This window comes from Oryza brachyantha, chromosome 6, assembly GCF_000231095.2.
Source record: "Oryza brachyantha chromosome 6, ObraRS2, whole genome shotgun sequence".
Classification (NCBI taxonomy): domain Eukaryota; kingdom Viridiplantae; phylum Streptophyta; class Magnoliopsida; order Poales; family Poaceae; genus Oryza; species Oryza brachyantha.
In genome coordinates, this window is record NC_023168.2 from 7,670,034 (window position 1) to 7,692,167 (window position 22,134).

Genomic DNA, 22,134 nt, shown 5'->3' on the forward strand with positions numbered 1-22,134 from the left:
AAACATCCCTGGCGTCTTACCACATTTGTACGCACTACCTGCGGACGTACGTTACAAAACAACATTGCATTCCTCTAAATTATATATACGCTTGGCCAATGACGCGCAAAGGAGCCAAAAACGCCACCCAGTCAACCTACCGGCCAATGCTGCGGAGAACATGCATATTTCGTAACCTTCACGTACATTACGCTACGTATGTACATAAATATAAATATATTATTTTCATAATACATGATCATCCCCAACATTTTATACTTCCCATCACCCAAGAATTCGTCCTCGTCACAGAGAGATACATAATAAATTAAGCAGTTCGTTATATTACCAAAGTCACAGCTAATTAGCCAAGGCAAGCAACCAACCAGGCACATCCCCAAATCATTGCAACCTCCAGCCACATGGGGGCGTTATTCCCTTCCCCCCTTGACGATGCATTCATATATCTCCTAATTAGTTTATTATTACTACTATCTCTCTTAATGCCATGTCGTCGTAGCTAGCTATTTAGACGTGTAGATGATGTGCATTTATACATGGATCATGTTACTATCCTCTCCCCAATGAACTGACTCGCCGCCGTCCTATACTCTTGGTTGTTTTAATTGTATTTTAGTTGTTATTATTATTATTATTATTATTATTATTATTTTGAAGCAATTATTATTATTATTATTATTATTATTATTATTATTATTGACTACTTCATTGATCAATTCCTATACGCGCGACGTCGTCGCCACAATGCGTGTGTATGAGGCATACATGTGCGATTTGTTATTGGAAGAGGCAGCATGCACATGCATAAGGCCCAAGTATATACGCAAGAAAAATAAATTAAATACGTACGTACAGGTTGTCACTCTTGTCACGGCTCTATAAATACACGGCCATTCATGTCGTCCTAGATCAGCAGCAAAACATTCTTGCTTAATTAGAGAGATAAGTAAGGCTTGGGAGAGTGTGTGCGTACGTGTGTGGCCATGGCGATCGTCACCAAGGCGTGGTGTGTGGTGGTGGTGGTGGTGGCTGCGGTTGTGGCGGCGGCTGACCAGCTCCGGGTTGATTACTACAGCGAGACGTGCCCCGACGTGGAGGCGGTGGTGCGGGAGGAGATGGAGAAGATCATCGGCGCCGCCCCCAGCCTCGCCGGCCCGCTCCTCCGCCTTCATTTCCACGACTGCTTCGTCAGGGTACGTGCCGACAACTATATATACGCTGCGCCGGCCGGCGGACGGCGGCGCCATTGATGGTGGTCGTGGCGTGCGTGTGCTGAGTTGGTGGAATGGATTTGCAGGGATGCGACGCGTCCGTGCTGCTGAGCTCGAGCGGCGGCAACGTGGCGGAGCGCGACGCGAAGCCGAACAAGAGCCTGCGAGGGTTCGGGTCCGTGGAGCGGGTGAAGGCGAGGGTGGAGGCGGCCTGCCCGGGCACCGTGTCCTGCGCCGACGTGCTGACGCTCATGGCGCGCGACGCCGTCGTGCTGGCCAGGGGCCCCACGTGGCCGGTCGCCCTCGGGAGGAGGGACGGCAGGGTGTCCAGCGCCGACGAGGCCTCCGCGCACCTCCCCCCGGCGGACGGCGGCGTCCAGGCGCTCGCCACGATCTTCGCCTCCAACGGCCTCGACCTCAAGGACCTCGCCGTGCTCTCCGGCGCGCACACCCTCGGCACGGCGCACTGCCCGTCCTACGCCGCCAGGCTCTACAACTTCACCGGCAAGAACGACGCCGACCCGTCCCTGGACAGCGAGTACGCCGACAAGCTGAGGAGCCGATGCAAGAGCGCCGCCGACGGCGCCGGCATGATCTCCGAGATGGACCCCGGCAGCTACAAGACGTTCGACACCAGCTACTACCGCCACGTCGCCAAGCGGAGGGGGCTCTTCTACTCCGACGCCGCGCTCCTCTCCGACGCCACCACCAGGGAGTACGTGCAGCGCATCGCCACCGGCAAGTTCGACGGCGAGTTCTTCGCCGACTTCGCCGTGTCCATGGCCAAGATGGGCAACGTCGGCGTGCTCACCGGAGACGAGGGAGAGATCAGGAAGAAGTGCTACGTCATCAACTAGATTAATTAATTAATTATAGCTTGCTATAAGGCTTAATCATGTTTGTACTCCTAGATTGCACGAGATGCATGCATACTGCATACATGTGCAGCTGTTGTCAATTCACCATTGTATTATGTTACTTGCTTCCTTGATCCATTAACGTTCTCTTTTTCTTGAGGAAAAAAAAAAGAAGAAAGACTTTCATGGTGAAATGTCAAAAGGGAGACACGATTATTACTACCTTTGTTTCAATATATTTATTTTTTTACCACTCTGGAAGCAAACTAGTTATAAAAAATAACTTAATTAAATGCCCCTAGTTAAATACGGAGATTGTATGAGCACTAAGAGATAGTTGGAGACAAAATTGAGAGAGATTTGAATATGCGATAATTGATATGATAAACATTACTCTACAAGTACACTCTTTCTAAGATAAATTTAAATTTCAAAATATATTTATTATGGGACGGAAATAATAGGGGATACTGATCAGCATGTATCCGTATCACCACTTGTTAACGTCAGTAATAAATGTTAAAATGAAAAAGATGACCACTTCCTACTAAATCAACACGATTGTAACGGTCCTATTGATTGTATTATAACAAGAATTGACATTGTATGGAACTGTGGCTGCGTTTGGCACTGCTCAAAAGGGCAGTCCCAACAGAAGAAACTGACACGGTTGCAATTGTATAAGAAATCATCCATAGAAGTAAATCATCTTTCATAATGGATGTGTCTCAGAGTAATAATGGTTTTATCTTTCTCTCTCTTAACTCTGTATACTTCACCAATGGTGAATTTATGGTTTCTTGGTGTATTAGTGAAGAAAAGTTTTCTTCTTAAGAAAACCATTTCTAAGTTTTTCCCTCTCTTTCTTCATTATCTCTTCATTAATTATGTTGTCATCTCATCAGTTTGCTTATGTGGTAAGCTATTTAATGAGAATAGAAACCACCATTAATGCACCATTGGGACTGCTCTAAAATAACTAAGTCATCTCTTTTTCCGCGCGCATGCTTTCCGAATTGTTAAACGGTTTTTAGAAAAATTTTCTATAGGAAAGTTGTTTTTAAAAATCATATTAGTCTATTCCATATTTTTTTTAGTAATTAATAGTGTACTAATCTATTACGTTTTTCACGCCGGATAACTAACCATCTCCCAATGCGGCCTGCATATATCGAGTATTCAAGGAAACGAATTCATGGACTCGTTACAAACTTCTGTTTTATAATTCATCAAGATTTCCCATTTTTCTCACAAGAAACATCACCTTCGATAGATCTACCTCGAAGCTTGGGGCCATATTTTTTCCTATGTTTATACTTATAAGCCAAATTCAAATTTTTAAACTTAAATTTAGAGTTGATTTTAGTTTTTTCAATCATGTTTTATTTTTCAGCATCTACTTTTAGATCACTAGAAACACATATATAAATGTTTATTTATAAATTATTTTTTATTTACTAATATGTCATTTCACTTTTTATAAAAGAAAAAGCCCATATAGATGACCCATTCGGCGACCTATCGTGGTATCTGCAGCTGTGTACAGCGTTTCGTATACCTATAAACAGTTCCATTAGGGCACATCCAATGCAGTATACTTAGTGAGCTACTTAAATATAGTGCTTAGCTTAATTATATTGTTAAGCACCTCACCATTCTTATCCAAAAAGTACTGCGGTTTTTCCTTTTCCAGCATATTCTGAGAAAAAGTTCTGTAAATCAACCTATCAATTTTATAATAATTTATTGCTTTTCTTGTCATAAATTTAGTTTCGCCCATCATCTATCAACACTTTCAAAGTAACCAATTTTGCAACAACATGCTTCAATGTGCCCTTTTTCCTTGAACACTTCAATAATATGGTTAAGACATTCATCACATATAATTTTTAGGACCATTCACTAACCTAAGAAGAGAGAACCTTTTGGTTCAAGCAAACCCAGTGTAGGAATCGAACTGCCAAAATATTATCCTACCGTCTTCTGGCTTATACATATGCTTATGCTTATAAGTCAATTTAAATTTTAAAATTTAAATTTGAAGTTACTCTTAGATTTTTTTTATCATCGTTTATTTTACAGAATTTGCTTTAGATTAAAAACACATATATAAAAGTTTTATCCATTAATTAAATTTTTAGTCGCTTGTACTTATTTTAAGCGAAAAGACTGATATATGCTATGTTATTTTGAACGAACATGTTGGTTCGCATGAAAGCAAATAAAAGACTCATTTGACGATGCATTCAACAGTCACCAAGAGAGAGCGAAACGGCGGGACGTGCGAATGGCTTAGGCTACTTCTCCGTTTAAAGTGTGCACATATTTGAAGATGATATTTGAAGATGTTAAATGATGTATTTTTTTAAAGAACTTTACATATAATTTCTTTAGAAAATAAAAAAAATGTTTTCCAGTGTTTTGGTAGTACTTTATAATTGATAAACATACGGTTAATTACTCTTCTCGTTCTTTTAATTAATAAGCCAACATCGCCTTTTTTTTTTTATTCCAACATGTCTAGAGGGCTCAATTTTACTCTTCCTACTGTGGACCTTCGAAATGATTCACATCTTGTAGGCCTGTAGCTAGGGGTAGTAATGGACCCAATCATTTTGCATACAAAATTTAAGGACCGAGTTTAAAACGAGTTGAAAATAAAATATATAGAGTTTTGAGCTAAAAGTTTGTTAAAAATAAATAGGGTTGTGAAAGAACCCACAGGCATTGGGCTATTCCCACCCCTACCTGTAACACATCTGTTTTGTTCTATCGCATCTCTATCATCCTCACATCGGGCTTATAGTTCGTATCACCACTGCTCTCTCATACAATAATATTTTTTAAAAAATCTTTTTTCCAAGTTAAAATTTGAAGATATTTTATTTTTCCCTGAGTTTAAATTTTAATTTTTCAGTTAAGAAAACTATAGCAACATAAATGACAACAAATTATTAAATTTAACAATGAATGTATTTTGATAATATATTTATTTTCTATTGAAAATATTATTACATTTTTATGAACTGATCAAATTTCAGAAAGTTTAACTTACAAAAAAGGTCAATACATCTTATATACTCCCCCATTTGAAAATGTAATGTGTAGTTTTGGTTTTATCCTAAGTAAAACTTATTTAAGTTTGATCAAGTTGGTAAAATAACATAGCAACATCCACAACATCAATTTAATTTTGTTAAATCCACCATTGTATATATTTTTATAATATTTTTATTTGGTGTTGGAAATGTTTATCTATATATATTGTTGTCTTTGCGTATCCATTTTCTCCGTACATCCATTTGACTTCCAACTCAGCAATACTTTAGAATCTTTATTTAGATATGTGATTTTAACTATATCCACTTCAAATACATTTTTAATTTCCTTACCAGTTCAATTTTCTGTTGGTTTAATAAGCAGTCCAGCACCATATATACTTTGATATGTCTACCTAGTTCCTGCCACCTGTACAATAACTTTTATTATCAGTGACTTTTAGTTTGAAGGCTATCGGACCACATGTATAGATAAGTTTAAAAAAACTAATAAAATTAAACATTTATTTATTATATATATATATTATAAATAAATATAGTCAAAGACAGGAGATGAATTATGGAACTACAATTTTACTTTGTGAGTATTCAGACCCATCGATTGCTTTTTTTTCCTATACATGCATGGTCTTTGCAGTGGATGTGCCACCTAATAACTATTAACAAAGTGCTTATCAGTGAAAGGGTATGTAGGCTACTAGTTGCAGTGACCTAGATAGTATTTAAATTTCCATAGAAGCCTGAATTTAGATTGGGTATTTGAGATGCTAAGTCCTCTACTTAGACCAAGTTTCAAAAGTTTCCAATATAAAAAAAATAACTGCATATATCCGTGCATACACAGTTCAGGTAAAAAATACCCTTCTCTAGATAAACAAAGTGCTTATCAGCATTTTAGTTTCCTGCAACTAGGACATGCCAATTTGGATCCGGCCATTTACTTCGATATTCCGAACTTATCCATGATATAATGCTGTAGTAGTACATGGTCCTTTCGGTGGATGTACCGCCTAATAAGAGTAACAATTTGCTTACAGGGTGGGATCGGCAGGGGAGTTATCGGAGCCCTAAAAAAGATCTCTCTAAAATTTTATAACAAATATCAATAGAAATGGAGCTAAAATTCTATTGAAGATCAATAGAAATGGAGCTAAAATTCTATTAACTTATTTAGACTCCCTAATATCGTTGGCTTGATCCTCCACTGTCTGCACGCACCTTTCACATTAATTACAGTATACATAGTTGATCTGTGCTTACTCCTCCGTCCCAAAGCAAATCAACTTTTTAGTTTTTGATACAATGTTTAACTATTCGTCTTATTAAAAAAAATTTATGATTAATAATTTTATTTTATTAGATGATAAAACGTAAATAATACTTTATGTGTGACTAATTTTTTTAAAAAGAATTTCAAATAAGATGGAGGGTCAAATGCTCGACAAAAAACCGAAAAATTGGTTTTCCGTGGGACGGGGAGCAAGTAATTCTGGCTTGCATGTCCCTGTAAGCCTTTAATAAGCTTGTAGTTGAATCAGTCCGTGCATTAACAGAACTGGACCCTGTCAATGGAATCTTTGGAACTACGTTGTATGACGACCGGATATAATCAGACACGCCTAGATAACTAGAGGGCCGAAAATTTCGCTGTAAAATCCTTTTTACAATACTTCTTTTATATTTAGACCATCCTAAAAACTTTGTGTAAAATAAAACGAAACTCGACGTCATGGCTCGTGGCACACTTAGGTTGGCCATCTCAGCATCACGCCAGACGCTAATCCAATCGCCACCGCGACAGGGGTCTAGCTGCCGCTCGGGGGTGACTCTCTGGTCATTTTTTTTAAAAAAAACCAAACGATATATTTATAAATAAAAATTAATTTATAAATAAAATTTTTATATAGATGTCCATAGCGATGATAAAGTAAAGATTGGGAAATAAAATACGTTAAAAAATTTAAAATCTACTTTAAATTGAAGATTAAAAATTTAAACTTTAGCTTATAAATATAAGCAGAAGTGAAAAAATGGGCCGCTTAGAGGAGATCAGAGTATGGCGTTTTGTGTCGACCTTTAGTTAGAAGCTAGGGAGGTCAACGCCGAGTATGCCGTTTGATTGAGCGCTGACCCTGGTCATTTGAGCTTGCTAGCTTGATTCCACTACAGTTGTGGCTAGGTTAACGTCGGTGAATCTTTTCCAAGATGTTACCCACTGAAAATCATTAACTTACATGCACAAAACCACCTCACTAAAAGTGGTTTACCATTGGATCATATTATTGTAAAGATAGCGGCCGTTGAATTAAGATGTTACTATCATCCATTTAATTCAATCGTTGTTATTAGTCACTCTTCCACACACCTATTCCTAGCAACTTAACTTATATTTATGTGCTTATATTTTTAGAATAACCAATTTTCATAGAATTATAATTTTTTCTTAATCCACAATTTATATATTTGAAAGTAAAAAATGTCCACCATCTTCCTTTTTAACGACCTAACCCAACCGAAACGAGCAAAAAAAATATGTTACTCTATATATCCATTAATTATGATTTTTTATAAGTTTTTATAAATAGCTACAAGATATAAATCATCACAAATATCAATTATATAGGTAAAGTATTCATATTTATATACAACGGTTATAATATATCATTGGCCTAATAAAATATATAGAAGCCCCGCAGCAATGCGTGGGGCTATCACTAGTTAACACTAAAATGCCAAACCACAGCGTTACAAGTTCTGGCGCTGAGGTTGCTGTTTATTTTATAAGATAGTTTTTTGGATGATCGGGTTTTTTTAAAAAAAAGTTTTGAAAAAGGCTGAACAGTTCAAATTCTCGGGCTAGTGGGGCGTTGATTGACTTGGAGAGATTTTGATCGTTCGAGGTCAATTCAATGGGAGCCGATCTGGCGCTATCAACCTGCCAGTGATTGGGGCAGCACGACGGCTACTTGTACATCCATGCACTGCTCGGCCGATATATGGAGGAAGCTAGCTCGTCGCACATGCAGAGATTTGACTCGTTGTTCTAGGGTACTGTATCATAATCTCATCATTGCAAATTTGCGTAGATCTACTAGTGGAATAGTAAATGATATAAACATAATTTAAAAATTTGTGACGTCACATTTATGTTTGTGGAAAAGAGAGGAAATGATCGAGAAGAAAAACGATAAATAACACAACTCAGTATGTGCGCATAAGATGCTTGCATGCCAATGTTGTGTGCTGACGTACGGCCACTACTAAGTTACTTCGAGTGTTTTTGTTTGCACTCTTCTCTCTTTTAAGTTCGAGAGATAACCTTGGTTGCAATAAGATATTAAAAAAGAAACTTTTTTTTTTACCAGAATGAGATAGGTACCAGTCTACCAGAGAAGAAGGAAAACGCACCTGCACGATGAGACGATCGAACGTTACAGAAATACTTTATCCCGTTTAACAGTGTAAAACTTTTTAGTATTATCTATATTTATATTGATGAATTTAGATAAGACTAAAAAACGAGGCGTATGTAGCAGGCTATGTGATCAGACCGACGGGCCAAATGGGCCCAGCGAACCCAAAAATACTATGCATATATACCATGTTTGCTTATGATTTTAGTCCGATCAAACGCCACGTCTCTCGTGTTTACTTATCATGAATCCGTTTTTTCTGAAACTGTAACTTACCTCCGTTGATAAACATAGTGAGAATTGTTTGATCGTACACACACATCGTATACAGAGATCGTACATACAACGGCACATTGTACCATGGTAGCAGCAGCAAAAACTACTCGTTCCAGTCCTCGGACTTCAACTGTACAGACATTAATTATTGGTTAAATATTGCCAAAACTGCTTCAAATTCAATTGAAATTTGTTGAGATGAATTTCCATCAAGAAAATAAAATCTCGGTATCACAAGCTCTGCCGGGAAAAAAAACAAATGTTCTATCTGATTTTGATTCTTAATAAATGATGCCACTAACTTTTAGTCATATAATTGATTATTTGTCTTATTGATAAAACTTAGTTAATTATCACTTACTTTGTTGGAATTTGATATATATTTAAGCATAATTTCTATTTTTACATATTTACACAAAAAAATTTTAATAAGATAAATGATCAAACATGTCTAAAAATTTAACATCGTCGGAGATCATTTTAGGGTTATTGGTGGACAAAAACCAAACGGCATGTTTATAAAAAAAATAATTTTTGAATAAAATTTTTATATGCATGTTCATAGGCTCATAGCTATCTAGAAGACAAAAATAAAAAACAAACTTTGGTAAAAAAATCTCAAAATCAATTTTAAATTTAAAAACTTAAATTTTAGGTTATAGCCCAAATCCAAAGCCAAAAGATGGTCGTCATCTCTTGAAACGTGTGGACGGTCTCTTGGTTCTAAATATAGTGGGCGTTGATTGACTTGGAGAGATTTGGATAGGTCGCGGTCAATTCAATCGGAGCCTATCTGGCGCTATCAACCTGCCACTGATTGGGGCACGACTACTTGGACATGCATGCACACACTACTCGGCAGATACATGGAGGAACCTAGCTCGTCGCACATGCAGAGATTTGACTTGGCGTTCCAGGGTAGCGTATCATAAGCTCATCGTTGCATATTTGCATACATCTACTGGTGCTTAATTTATCTAGGCATATATCGTTTGAACTGACGCGGTGCATATTATTTCTCAGTTGTGTGCGTATGATTTGTCAATGGCTAAACGGTAAATATATATATATATATAAAAATTGATTATCTTATATTTGTAAATGAGATATTCAGCTTTGTAGTCGTTAATTTTAAATGTTTATATTATAAAAAATTTATTAAAAACCAGATAATCTTATATCTTTGTTTAATTAAAAAAAACGCAGCCACGGTGTGTACGTGCAAACGCTTGCATGCCCATATATGTTGTGTGCCGGCATACGGCCCCTACTTGTTACTTCGAGTGATTTTGTTTACGATCTTGTTTCTTTTAAGTTTTGATTGGGAGATAACCTTAGATGCAATAGAATCTTCAGAAAAAACATTTCTTACCAGAATGAGACTACACTACACGACAAACGGGCCAAGCAAACACTGTACAATGGCAGCGTCAGCAAAACTACTCGTAGCAATCCTCGGACTTCAACAACTGTTCAGACATTATTGGTTAAATATTGCCAAAACTGTTTCAAATTCAATTGAAATTTGTTCAGATGAATTTCCATCAAGAAAATAAAATCTCGCTATCTCAAGCCCTGCCGTGAAACAAACAGATACCCCTTATTAGTGGTTTTTAATGATAACATCATTAGCTTTTAAATATATGGTTAATTATTTGTTGTATTAAAATAACTTGGCTAATTATCATTTATTTGTTGGGATTCGATATACTATTAACTATATTTTAAGTGTAACTTATATTTTTAAATATATACACAAAAAATTTGAATAATATAAATGATCAAACATGTCTAAAAATTTAATAGCATGATCTATTAAAAACTCTCCGTTATAAAACATAAGCAGTTCTAATATTTAAATTTTTACTAAAATATAAATATTTCTGACACTATACATTATACAACTTGTCCCATCCATCATTTCACAATTAAAAATCTCTCCATTTTATGCTTATCTACCCTCGTACTCCTACTCATTCCTCATTTATCAAGGGATATTATAATTTTTTTCTCAATCTTATTATTTAGGTGGTGTTTAGATAGCAAATTTTTTTGGGGAATAGGTCACATTGAACGTTTGACCGGATGTCGAAAGGAGTTTTCGGCCATGAATGAAAAAACGAATTTCACAGCTCGGCTAGAAACAGCGAGACGATTTTTTTGAGCCTAATTAAGCTGTCATTAGCATATGTTGGTTACTATAGCACTTATGGCTAATCATGAACTAATTAGGTTCAAAAGATTCGTCTCAAGATTTCTTTCACAACTGTGCATTTAGTTTTTTGATTCATCTATATTTAATGTTCTATTTAAATGTTAAATGTTAAAAAATTCGATGTGATGTTTTTGGGAAAATTTTTTGGAACTAAACAAGGTCTTATTAAACAACCTAGGAATGTTCACACTTTGATACAGAGGCAGCAGTAATTAGGCTGCGTTCGTGAAGGGACCGTTAGTTATCCGGCGTAGAAAACGGAATAATAGATTAGTACATGATTGATTAATTATTAATTATAAAAATTATTAAAAAAATTAATATGATTTTTAAAATAACTTTTTTATAGAAAATTTTTATAAAAAATTCATCGTTTAATAGTTCAGAAAACATGCACACGGAGAACCGAGGGAATCTGGGCTATGAAAGGGGAGGCAAACGCAGCCTTAATACCTGGAAATGCTAGGACTTGTACGCGATCATTTAGGCCCATGTATCTGCATTGGAGTTACGATTTGTGTGGGCCGACATTCAGGCCCATTTAAGCTGCTAGGCCGAAAGAGTCCTTCCGGACCGAGACACTGGGCCGGTGTGAGCGAACCCTCCATATTTTTTATATTTTATATGACACCAATTACTTTTGCATCTACGTTTTATCGTTTATCTTATTTAAAATTTTTATCTAAATATAAAAAATTATAAAACATACTTAAAGTTTCTATAATAATAGGTCATATTATAACAAAATAATTAATAATTATATAATTTTTTAAAATAAGATAAAAGGTTAAACATGTAACTAAAAGTCAACGACATCATATAAAATAATATGGAGGAAGTAATGGATATTGTTCACAGATGGGTAAGCTGTGGACGTACATTACCAAGGACAACTCGTACAATTCAACATGTTCGTACGTACACGTATTTTATTTATTTATTTATTTATTCCTTTATTAGAACAAGGCAGTCTTTTTTGTCTCGTTTTCTCCGTGAGTGAATTCTTCCGTATTCATCGATGCTTCGGAATTAAAAATGTTCACCAAAATTGCACGATAAATAGTGACACCTGATAATCCTTTGTGTTTCATCGACAGACCAAGCTAAAAACAATTCATATGGGTTACCACCGTCTGCTCGTGTGCATCATCTTATGCAGCAGATACTATTCGTTGGCTTTTGCAGTAAATCTGAACAAGTTTGCCGTCGTGCCAACTAGCTCGTTCGAGCAACAAGCAACATGCTCTCCATCAAGTGGTATATATACATTTAAGAGTTTATTTTTTAAAGAAAATCTAAATTTTGAACTGCCAAGTACCAACCAGTGGGACAAAATTTAATTTTGTGAGCTTAATTTGGAGCCATGTAGGCACAAAAGTTGAAATATTTGAGCTTAAGTTGAAACTAACTGAATTTGCAGTGAGTTCCGACCCGAACCGCGCTTCCGTGCCCTTGGTACACCGGCACGGCCCGTGCCCGCCGTCGCCGTCGGCGGCGAGCGGCAAGCCGTCTCTCGCCGAGCGGCTCCGCCGTGACCGCGCCCGCGCGAACCACATCATCACCAGGGCGTCCGGCCGCCGCACGGCCACGACGGCGTCGGACGCCGGCGACCGCGGCACGAGCATCCCGACGTTCCTGGGCGACTCCGTCGACTCGCTGGAGTACGTCGTCACGTTGGGCGTCGGCACGCCGGCCGTCCAGCAGACCGTCCTCATCGACACCGGCAGCGACCTGTCGTGGGTGCAGTGCAGGCCGTGCGGCTCCGGCGAGTGCTACCGGCAGAAGGACCCGCTGTTCGACCCGAGCTCCTCGTCGTCGTACGCCTCGATCCCGTGCGGCTCCGACGCGTGCAGGAAGCTCGCGGCCGGCTCGTACGGCCATGGCTGCGCGACCAGCGTCTCCGGCGCCTCGGTGTGCGAGTACGGGATCGAGTACGGCGACGGCGCCACCACGACGGGGGTGTACAGCACCGAGAGGCTGACGCTCAAGCCCGGCGTCGTCGTCACCGACTTCGGCTTCGGCTGCGGCGACCACCAGCACGGCCCGTTCGACAAGTTCGACGGCCTCCTCGGGCTCGGCGGCGCGCCGGAGTCGCTCGTGTCGCAGACGTCGTCCCGGTTCGGCGGGGCCTTCTCGTACTGCCTCCCGCCGGCGAGCGGCAGCGCCGGGTTCCTCACCCTCGGCGCGCCGAGCACCAACGCGGGCTTCTCGTTCACGCCGCTGCGCCGCATTCCCGGGGCCCCGGCGACGTTCTACACCGTGACGCTCGCCGGCATCAGCGTCGGCGGGGAGCCGCTCGCCATCCCGCCGTCGGCGTTCTCGAGCGGCATGATCATCGACTCCGGCACGGTCATCACGGCGCTCCCGGCGACGGCCTACGCGGCGCTCCGGTCGGCCTTCCGGAGCGCCATGTCCGAGTACCGGCTCCTGCCGCCGTCGGACGGCGGGCTCGACACGTGCTACGACTTCACCGGGCACAGCAACGTCACCGTGCCGAGGGTGTCCCTGGCGTTCGCCGGCAGCGCCACGGTCGAGCTCGCCGTGCCGTCGGGCGTTCTGGTCGACGGCTGCCTCGCCTTCGCCGGAACAGGGACGACGGACGGCGCCATAGGAATCATCGGCAACGTGAACCAGCGCACGTTCGAGGTTCTGTACGACTCCGGGAAGGGAACCGTCGGGTTTAGGGCCGGTGCTTGCTGACGTCACCGATGAAGCGTGGCTTTTCATGTGGAATCGAATAAGAGATTGATCATGGTATACACTCTTATTTGCAGCGATTGATGAGTTGGAGCCGGCCAAGATGAATGATTTTGCTCTTGAAATTATAATCTTTTTAGAACAATAGTTTGATGTGTCTATTTTATCCTATATTTTTTTGGGTGAGATGATAATTCGACTTGTCGAGGGACGAATTTAACGATCTGATTATCAACCACGCACGACTGAAACCTTGCAGTTACTACTAAATCATACTTTCAAGATGTTATAATCATTCCAAGAGCACGGCTGACTTGATCTTAAGGATCACTTCCTACGAGTAACTGAGAACAAAGAAGAACAACAGTAAAGAGTAATAGGAAAATAGCTAGATATAAAGTTGCCCAAATACTGTGGTAAGATTTTTATAGTACGAATCTATAGTTCTAACTGTCACTAGAGATAAATTGCAGCACTCCATCTAATTTTTTTTATTTAATGTCGTTAACTTTTGAATTTATATTTGACTATCTGTCTTACTCGATTTTTTTTATCAAATATGTAAAATTATAAGTCATGCTTAAAGTTCCTATGATAATAAATTAAATCATCGTAAAATAATTAATAATTATATAATTTTTGAATATACCGAATATCTAAACTAAAAATAAATCAGCTTAAAAGAAAGAGGTGGGAGTACTGTTTAACATAGATGAAATCAGCCCAATCAGGCGGCGCACGCATGGTCTAGGTCTGTCCGGCACCAATCCCATCCATCCAATACCAATCCATGTATTTTGCACGTAGTCTAATGCCAATCAAATCATCAATGGGCTCTACTTGAACTTTATACTGCAAACATGATTCCATTCGAATGGGCTGCAGTGCTGCAGAGGATTAGGTCTACATATTAGTGATCAAAGAATTCGGTTTCATTAGTCTTTGCTTGCATGTGCTTACAACCAAGATATGCTTCCCTGTTTCGTGCTAGTCTCTTATCTATAGACTCTAGCACTATATTTCTGTATGAAAAAAAGAAAGCAAAATAACGAAACTTAGTAACAGCATGTCAACCACAAAAATATTTAATCTAGGAACAAATTTACCTAATACTGAATATGTGTCCAGCACCCCTTGGTAATGATATCCTCGTCATATAAAAATAATATAATTTGTCAAATTTTAGTTTATTTGAATCTAAACCTCAGCGATGCCAAATAATATTGCCACAGTATATTCATTCGCGTGACAAAACATGTCATAGTCATACTGTATTGTTGTGCCACGGCATACCTTTGTGCTGCTAAGTATTTTGCAGGGTTATTGATTGGGTTTTTAAAAGAAAAGGGTAAATGATATATTTGTAAATAAAAAATAATTTATAAATAAAAATTTTATATGTGTTTTTAGCGATTTAAAAACAAATTCTAAACAACAAACTATGATGAAAAAAGTCAAAATCAATTTCAAATTTAAAATTAAAAATTTAAATTTTAGCTCAAGCGTAACCAATATCGGCAAAACAAGGCCCTTAGTTGCAACGCCATGTTAGTTGGCATGGTGATGATCAGTACAACCTTCTCCTTATATAATGCATATGTAATATTAAAAAAAATAGTAATGCAGCTAATTTGACCAGTGCATGCTACTTTGAGATGTATGAAATTTACAAGTTTTGCACCGACTTTTCAGCTAAAAACTCACAACACATGGCCAATATTTGGTACTTATGGAAAAAGAATGGTTATAGAGTAGTAAAACATATAATTTGTTAGAGAAGTATAACAAATTAAGGTGATTATTATTGTGAGTAATCTGAGTGAATATGCACAACCCATGTTCATACATTCTCTTCTGAAATTCCCACCACTTTCCATAATTAAAATCTCACACTTGAATTCAAATTCCAAAGTTTCTCCTTCTAAACATATTAGGAATTCATGCAAGTATATGCCATTTTGACTTTTCACTACGTTTCACTAGGGTGGTGGCTAGTCATTTCGATTGACGCACTATACCAAACCTAAGGCCCCATTTAGTTCTCAAAAATTTTCGCCCAAAAACATCACATTAAATCTTCAGATACCTAAATAGAGTATTAAACATAGATAGTGAAAAACTAATTACACAATCACGTGAGAAATCGTGAGACAAATCTTTTGAACTTAATTAGTACATGATTAGCCATAAGTGCTACAGTAACCTACATACGCTAATGACAGATTAATTAGGCTCAAAACATTTCGTCTCGCGGTTTCCATGCCAGCCGTAAAATTCATTTTTTCATTCTCGTCCGAAAACCCCTTCCGACATCCAGTCAAACGTCTGATGTGACACGCAAAAATATTCATTTCACTAACTAAACACCTCCTAATAAGATTCAGGGCTATCACCCTGAAGATACACAATCTTTATCAGTACACACATGACTATACGAATGTTTCAAATCTTTACCTTTACACAAACGGTTCTAGGTCACTGTCAGATTAACGACAACTGCCGTAGCTAAAATGTTCATTAATTCAAATTAAAGCTCGGATGTTTCTTTGGAATATCATTCTAAAAAGGTTTACAAAATCCATTTCGAAGTAAAAGAGGAATCATCAAACTATAAGATGGATATTTTAATTGATATGAGATAACGATTTTAATTGGAACTCCCTCCAATAACAAAACATTTATAAAAAAATAAATTGCAGATACTACTTTCTCCATTTATATTGTAAAAAACATTTTATATTTATCCTAAGTAAAACATATTTAAGTTCGATCAAGTTTATAGAAAAATGTTTCAATATTCATGACACTAAAATAGTTTCAACAAATGTATCATTGAATATATTTTTATAATAAATTAATTTCATGTTCGAGTTGCTATATTTTTATATAACTGGATTAAAGTGAAAAATATTTAATTTTAAACAAACTCAAGTATAAGTATTTATAAACGTAAGCATGTCTAAGATTTTAATTTTGTACCCCAGTATAAGTATTTATGTTAATATTCATAGTACTACTTATCTTATCTATCACTATTTATTTAATTTTTTTCCCATTTTTCCTAACTATCCTCTCACCCCTATTCATTTATAATTTATTGAGATATAAAAAATTCTTTTCATTTCTAACCTTAGTTCTCGCTAAATGATGTAAGAATGTTTATATTTTAAAACAGATATAGTAACGGAAGGACCACTATAATACACTGAACTCTCTGGGCCAACAAAAAGTTTCACTTTCACTACTTTAGTCAAGAAGCAGGTGAGGTGTACGTCTTTTAGCTTATTCAAGAAATAAGCGAAATGGTATATTTATAAACAACAAATAATTCATAAATAAAATTTTTATATACATGTTCCTACTGATTAGTATGATTAAATACTAAGACTGAAAAATAAACTAAAATAAATAAAACCCTAAAATTAACTTCAAATTTAAGATTAGAAATTTAAATTTTAGTATATAAACATAAGTATAAAAAAATAAGAAAAAAGACGACAGCGTAGACGAGGCGTGAGGTCCCAAAGGCCAGCCAAGAAACACCTGGAATTGCCTTGGAAAAAATGGTGCATATAAACAGAGTGCAGCCAGATAGTGAAGTGTCTGCGTGAGAACTTATTAGGCCATTGCTAGCGTCTGCGTTATCTCCAGGATGTCGGTCTCCATGTCATCTCTATCTAGGACTCAATAATGCATGATAGTATCAATTTCACATCACTCGTCTTCTTATACATTACGTCACTGCCGACGTTGCTTGTTTAGATGGAGCTAAACCCATGTCACATTAGATGTTTAGACATTAATTTGAAGTATCAAACATAGACTAATAAAAAACTAATTTCATAAATGAGTGGTAATTCGCAAGACGAATTTTTTAAGTCTTTAATCCACAATTAGAGCATGTTTACTGTAGCATCACATAGGTTAATCATAGATTAATTAGGCTCGATAGATTCGTCTCGCGAATTAGTCCAAGATTATAGATGAGTTTTATTAATAGTCTACGTTTAATATATATATATATATATATATATAATAAACGTCTAAATATTCTAGGATAAGATTATTGTCCCAAACACCACCTTAATTTCAAATCTAACTTAAGACCACGTACGTCGGCAGCGACTCTATAAACTCTCAATCACAGTGAATATATATGCACATCTACGTTTTGCACCTAGATATAAATCACATCCCTGTAAAATAATATATATAGCTAGTATTTACAGTGGTCTGAGTAGCATGAATTTTGGATTTAATATTTGAGGGACTAAGTTCTTGAAATAAAAAAATAGCTACATATATCCGGTTGGATATAGAGGATGGGTAAAAATACCCTTTCTTTAAAAAAAATATAAATCGCATCATGCTTGTGTAGTGCCTAATAGCACCATGATATAGGTAACCAAATTTTATGATATTTTTTTATAACTATCTAGCTCACGTGCATATACCTATCTGAGGTTACACTTATGCTTAATTTTTTTAGTGGGTAACTTGAAGTTCATTTAAATATGGTGATTGTTTAGGTGTTTGATGAAAAAAGTCAAACGATATATTTACAAATAAAAAATAATTTATGAATAATTTTTTTATATATGTATTGTTAGCGATTTAAAAGCCAAGGCCAAAAAATAAACTTTGATAAAAATATCCCAAAATAAACTCTAAATTAAAAGTTGAAAAATATAAATTTTGTCACATAAACATAAGCATAAACATAAGCAACACATGCACACATGGTGCTGACAACAAGGAAACAATATTAAGCTCTGAAGAGGATGTTACTTACCAACTACTTAAAAAATAGAAATATAAATTAATATGAAATATATCACTATAAACATGGAAGGTCAAATATGACTCCTAACAATTATAACAAATATGGTTATGAATATGTATATATTATTTAGAGTTAAATTTCTTATTTATGTTATGAAATAAACTGGAGCCCACACGAAGACCCCCTTAAATTTTAGGATTAATTGGATCCATACCATTATAATTTTCATGGTTTCGAAATATATCATTACTATTCTTCTATTTATAGATATGTCATTATAATTTAACATGTATTCTACATGTACCACTATTTACCTGTTCAACACCTAGAAATTTGTTTTTAGACCGAACTACCTTCTTCTCCTTCTTTGTCCCCTTCTTTCCCCTGCCGTCGTCCATGGCAGCAGTGGTGGCGGTGAAGGAGCAGCCTGGAGGTGCAGTTCGCCTTCTTCCAGCCACAGCACCGGCACACGGTGCACACCACGGCGCACCACTGCCCGCCTGGTCCATCCTCTTCACCAACCTCCTCCATTTCCTTCCGTGCACGCAGCCGCTCAACCCGGCACTTGCCCTCGCCTACGCCGCCGCACCGTGTCGTTCGCGGGCTTCCTCTTCCTCGCCGGATCGGCCGCTAGCTGCGCCCTCGCCGCCCGCCTCGCTTCACGCTCGCCTGCAAGGTCGTGCTCCCCACGTAATCAAAATCGAGCTCAGAACCCACCCAGCCTTGGAACAATCCTGCTCGCTTCTGCTTCTGTATCTCTCCTCCCTTCCTGAATCCAGATGGGCTCCAAGCGACCAGCAGCGATCAAGAACGGGAAGCCAAGAATGGGAAGCCAGAAGAGAATTCCAAATCGATCGAGGCAGAGAGGAGGGGGAGAGAGAAAGAGAGAATCTTTTTATTTCCTCGGGGGTTTTGATGAATTTTTTCTTTCGCGCGGTGGTGGTGGTTCGTGCTTAAGCAAGGGGATGCCGTTCTGCTCAAGATGGGACGAAGGAGGAAGAAGAGGGCATTTTGGTCTAAAAACATATTTCTTTGGGTGAACAGGTAAGTAGTGGTTCATATGAAATGTATATTAAATTATAATGACATATCTATAAATAAATAAATATAAATAGTAATGGTATATTTTAAAACCGTAAAAATTATAATGGCATAAATTCAATTAACCCTAAATTCTTAAATTTTATGGTAAAGATCAGTAGAAACAGAGACTAAGACTCTATCTAATTTGTTCTGACCTCCCTAATATTATTGGCTAGATCCGCCACTTGAAATATAAAAGACATATTTAAATTTGTATGTTCATATATCTTATATTAATCTATCTTTATATTTTTATTTTTTTAAATCATTTAAATAATATAAAATAAACCAGGGATGTCCTTCAGTACCCTTGTAGCCTGCATTTTTATGAGTATGAAGCGAAACGAAACGAAAGACAGCGGCAAAAGAGGAGCAGTGTCAAGCCAAGGGAAGGGATGGCCGACGAGCACGGCGGCCGGCGGCGGGTGGCCCTGCCGTGGGCGGTGCGGATCCCGCTCTGCCTGTTGGAGGCCGCCATCGACGCGTCGCAGCGCCGAGACGGCAGCGTGAACCGCTCTCTGTTCGCGCTGTTCGACCGCTGCGCGGCCGCCAACCCGCGGCCGGACGCCGCCGGCGTCAGCTCGAGGGACGTCACCGTCGACGTGTCCCGCGGCCTCCGGGCGCGCGTCTTCACTCCCCCCGTCGAGGGGCGCCCGCTCCCCGTCATCGTCTACTTCCACGGCGGCGGGTTCTCGATGTTCTCGGCGGCGTCCCGCCCCTTCGACGCCCACTGCCGCAACCTCTGCGGCGGGGCCGGCGCCGTCGTCGTCTCCGTCGACTACCGCCTCGCCCCCGAGCACCGGTTCCCGGCCGCGTACGACGACGGGGAGGCCGTCCTCCGTTACCTCGGCGCCTCCGGCCTCCTCCCCGATGAGGTCGACCTCTCCGCCTGCTTCCTCGCGGGAGACAGCGCCGGCGGCAACATCGCGCACCACGTGGCCCAGCGCTGGACGGCGTCGACGGCGCCTCCGTCGGAAAACCCCGTCCACCTCGCCGGCGTGATACTCCTGGAGCCGTTCTTCGGCGGCGAGGAGCGGACGAGCGCAGAGCGCGCGCTGGACGGCGTGGCGCCGGTGGTGAACATCCGGCGGTCGGACAGGTGGTGGAAGGCGTTCCTGCCGGAAGGGGCCGACCGGAACCACCCGGCCGTGCACGTCACCGGCGACGCGGGGCCGGAGCCCGAGCTGACGGAGGCGTTCCCGCCAGCGATGGTGGTCGTCGGGGGGCACGACCCGCTGCAAGACTGGGGCCGAAGGTACGCCTGCATGCTGGAGCAGAAGGGGAAGGCGGTGCGGGTGGTGGAGCTGCCGGAGGCCATACACGCCTTCTACCTCTTCCCAGAGCTCGCCGGCGATAACCGTAAGCTCGTCGATGAGATCAGGGCGTTCGTGGAAGAAAGCATAATTAAGGGCCAAGTAGTCCATTGAGGCATTGATTACTCCGGCTAGTCACAAATTATCGCAGTAAATAAGGAACACAAGATGCGCCACCCGTTGTTTCTGTAAGAGCAAGAGTACAACCTAGCTTCAATTTATCTATAATCAATCTTCAATTTATTTATAGTCAATTTAATAGCTAACTCATATAATAGTTATCTATAAAATATATATAACTATGTCTTTTATAGTTAACTTATAGCGTGATATTGAACATGCTCATTCAAATATATATAGTTTATGAAAAAAATTAAAAGTTTCGAACTTGATATATGACTATAAAAAATACAAATATAATATCGACAGGTACGAGCTGTAACGAAAATGATAAGTTGAACTTTGGACGGGAGCAGTATGTGTATATCCGTAGTAATATACTTCTCCGTCGTAACGCTCGACGTCATTTGACTTTTTTATATATATCTAACCATTTATCTTATTTACTTTTAAAAAATATGTAAAGTTATATATATACATAAAAATATGCTTAACAATAAATAAAATGATATAAATAATTAGTAACTATGTAAATTTTTCGAATAAGATGAATGGTCAAACGTGCATTAAAAAGTCAACGACATTAACATTTACAAACGGATGTAGTATTTTTTTCGCGATATATAAGTCAAATTTAAACTTCTATGTCCCTAAAGTGATTATATATATATATATATATATATATATATATATAGGTGTAGCTACTCCTTTCACGTCTAAGGTGCAGAAACACCTCTATACATATTTCTTGTCTCTTCCAACAGAAGGTACAAACTCTATACATATAGTTATATCATTCACATAAGATTTAATAGTGTTCATACTTTCTGTTCGGTGGGAGCAGAAACAGTTATGAAAATATTTTTTATCATGAACGTGCAGGGAGTAGCTACACCTGTTAGTAGGATCTAATTTTCATATATATATATATATATATATATATATATATTGAATCTTAATATATTCTCTATTTCTATAATGTCACGCCCAGAAATTCCTCACACGAATTTCTGAACTTAATTGTGTATTAAATCCCTGTCCAGGACCAGCCAGGGTACACAAAAAGACAATGTTGATTACATAACCATCGTTCTTAGAAACAACTGA

General features: G+C 38.8%; 3 protein-coding genes across 4 annotated transcripts; all 3 read left to right on the forward strand.

Moving 5' to 3' along the window:
* Positions 1-927: 927 nt before the first annotated feature.
* On the forward strand, positions 928-2,282 carry LOC102701084 (peroxidase 1-like). Its single transcript, XM_006655957.3, has 2 exons — positions 928-1,193; positions 1,298-2,282. The coding sequence occupies exons 1-2, from the start codon at positions 984-986 to the stop codon at positions 2,066-2,068; spliced, it is 981 nt and encodes a 326-aa protein (XP_006656020.2). The 5' UTR covers positions 928-983; the 3' UTR covers positions 2,069-2,282.
* Positions 2,283-12,149: 9,867 nt separating this feature from the next.
* Positions 12,150-13,731, forward strand: LOC102722307 (aspartyl protease AED1-like). The gene is made up of 2 exons (XM_040524799.1): positions 12,150-12,288; positions 12,452-13,731. The coding sequence occupies exons 1-2, from the start codon at positions 12,150-12,152 to the stop codon at positions 13,729-13,731; spliced, it is 1,419 nt and encodes a 472-aa protein (XP_040380733.1).
* A 5,117-nt stretch (positions 13,732-18,848) lies between these two features.
* LOC102722589 (probable carboxylesterase 18) lies at positions 18,849-21,160 on the forward strand. Of its 2 annotated transcripts, none has more exons than XM_040524766.1 (2): positions 18,849-19,555; positions 19,887-21,160. In XM_040524766.1, exons 1-2 carry the CDS (start codon positions 19,494-19,496, stop codon positions 21,019-21,021), a joined length of 1,197 nt encoding a protein of 398 aa, XP_040380700.1. In that variant the 5' UTR covers positions 18,849-19,493; the 3' UTR covers positions 21,022-21,160. The 2 variants fall into 2 exon arrangements, with proteins under 2 accessions (XP_040380700.1, XP_040380701.1); XM_040524767.1 differs by having other exon boundaries at positions 19,900-21,160.
* The last annotated feature ends 974 nt before the right edge of the window (positions 21,161-22,134 follow it).

Excerpts from the sequence above, each read along its gene's own strand:
- LOC102722589 (XM_040524766.1), top strand. The coding sequence starts at position 19,494 with ATGGGACGAAGGAGGAAGAAGAGGGCATTTTGGTCTAAAAACATATTT. Across the intron at positions 19,556-19,886 it reads ATATTTCTTTGGGTGAACAG|GGATGTCCTTCAGTACCCTT; the intron begins GTAAGTAGTGGT and ends AAAATAAACCAG.
- LOC102701084 (XM_006655957.3), top strand. The coding sequence starts at position 984 with ATGGCGATCGTCACCAAGGCGTGGTGTGTGGTGGTGGTGGTGGTGGCT. Across the intron at positions 1,194-1,297 it reads TCCACGACTGCTTCGTCAGG|GGATGCGACGCGTCCGTGCT; the intron begins GTACGTGCCGAC and ends ATGGATTTGCAG.
- LOC102722307 (XM_040524799.1), top strand. The coding sequence starts at position 12,150 with ATGGGTTACCACCGTCTGCTCGTGTGCATCATCTTATGCAGCAGATAC. Across the intron at positions 12,289-12,451 it reads AACATGCTCTCCATCAAGTG|TGAGTTCCGACCCGAACCGC; the intron begins GTATATATACAT and ends CTGAATTTGCAG.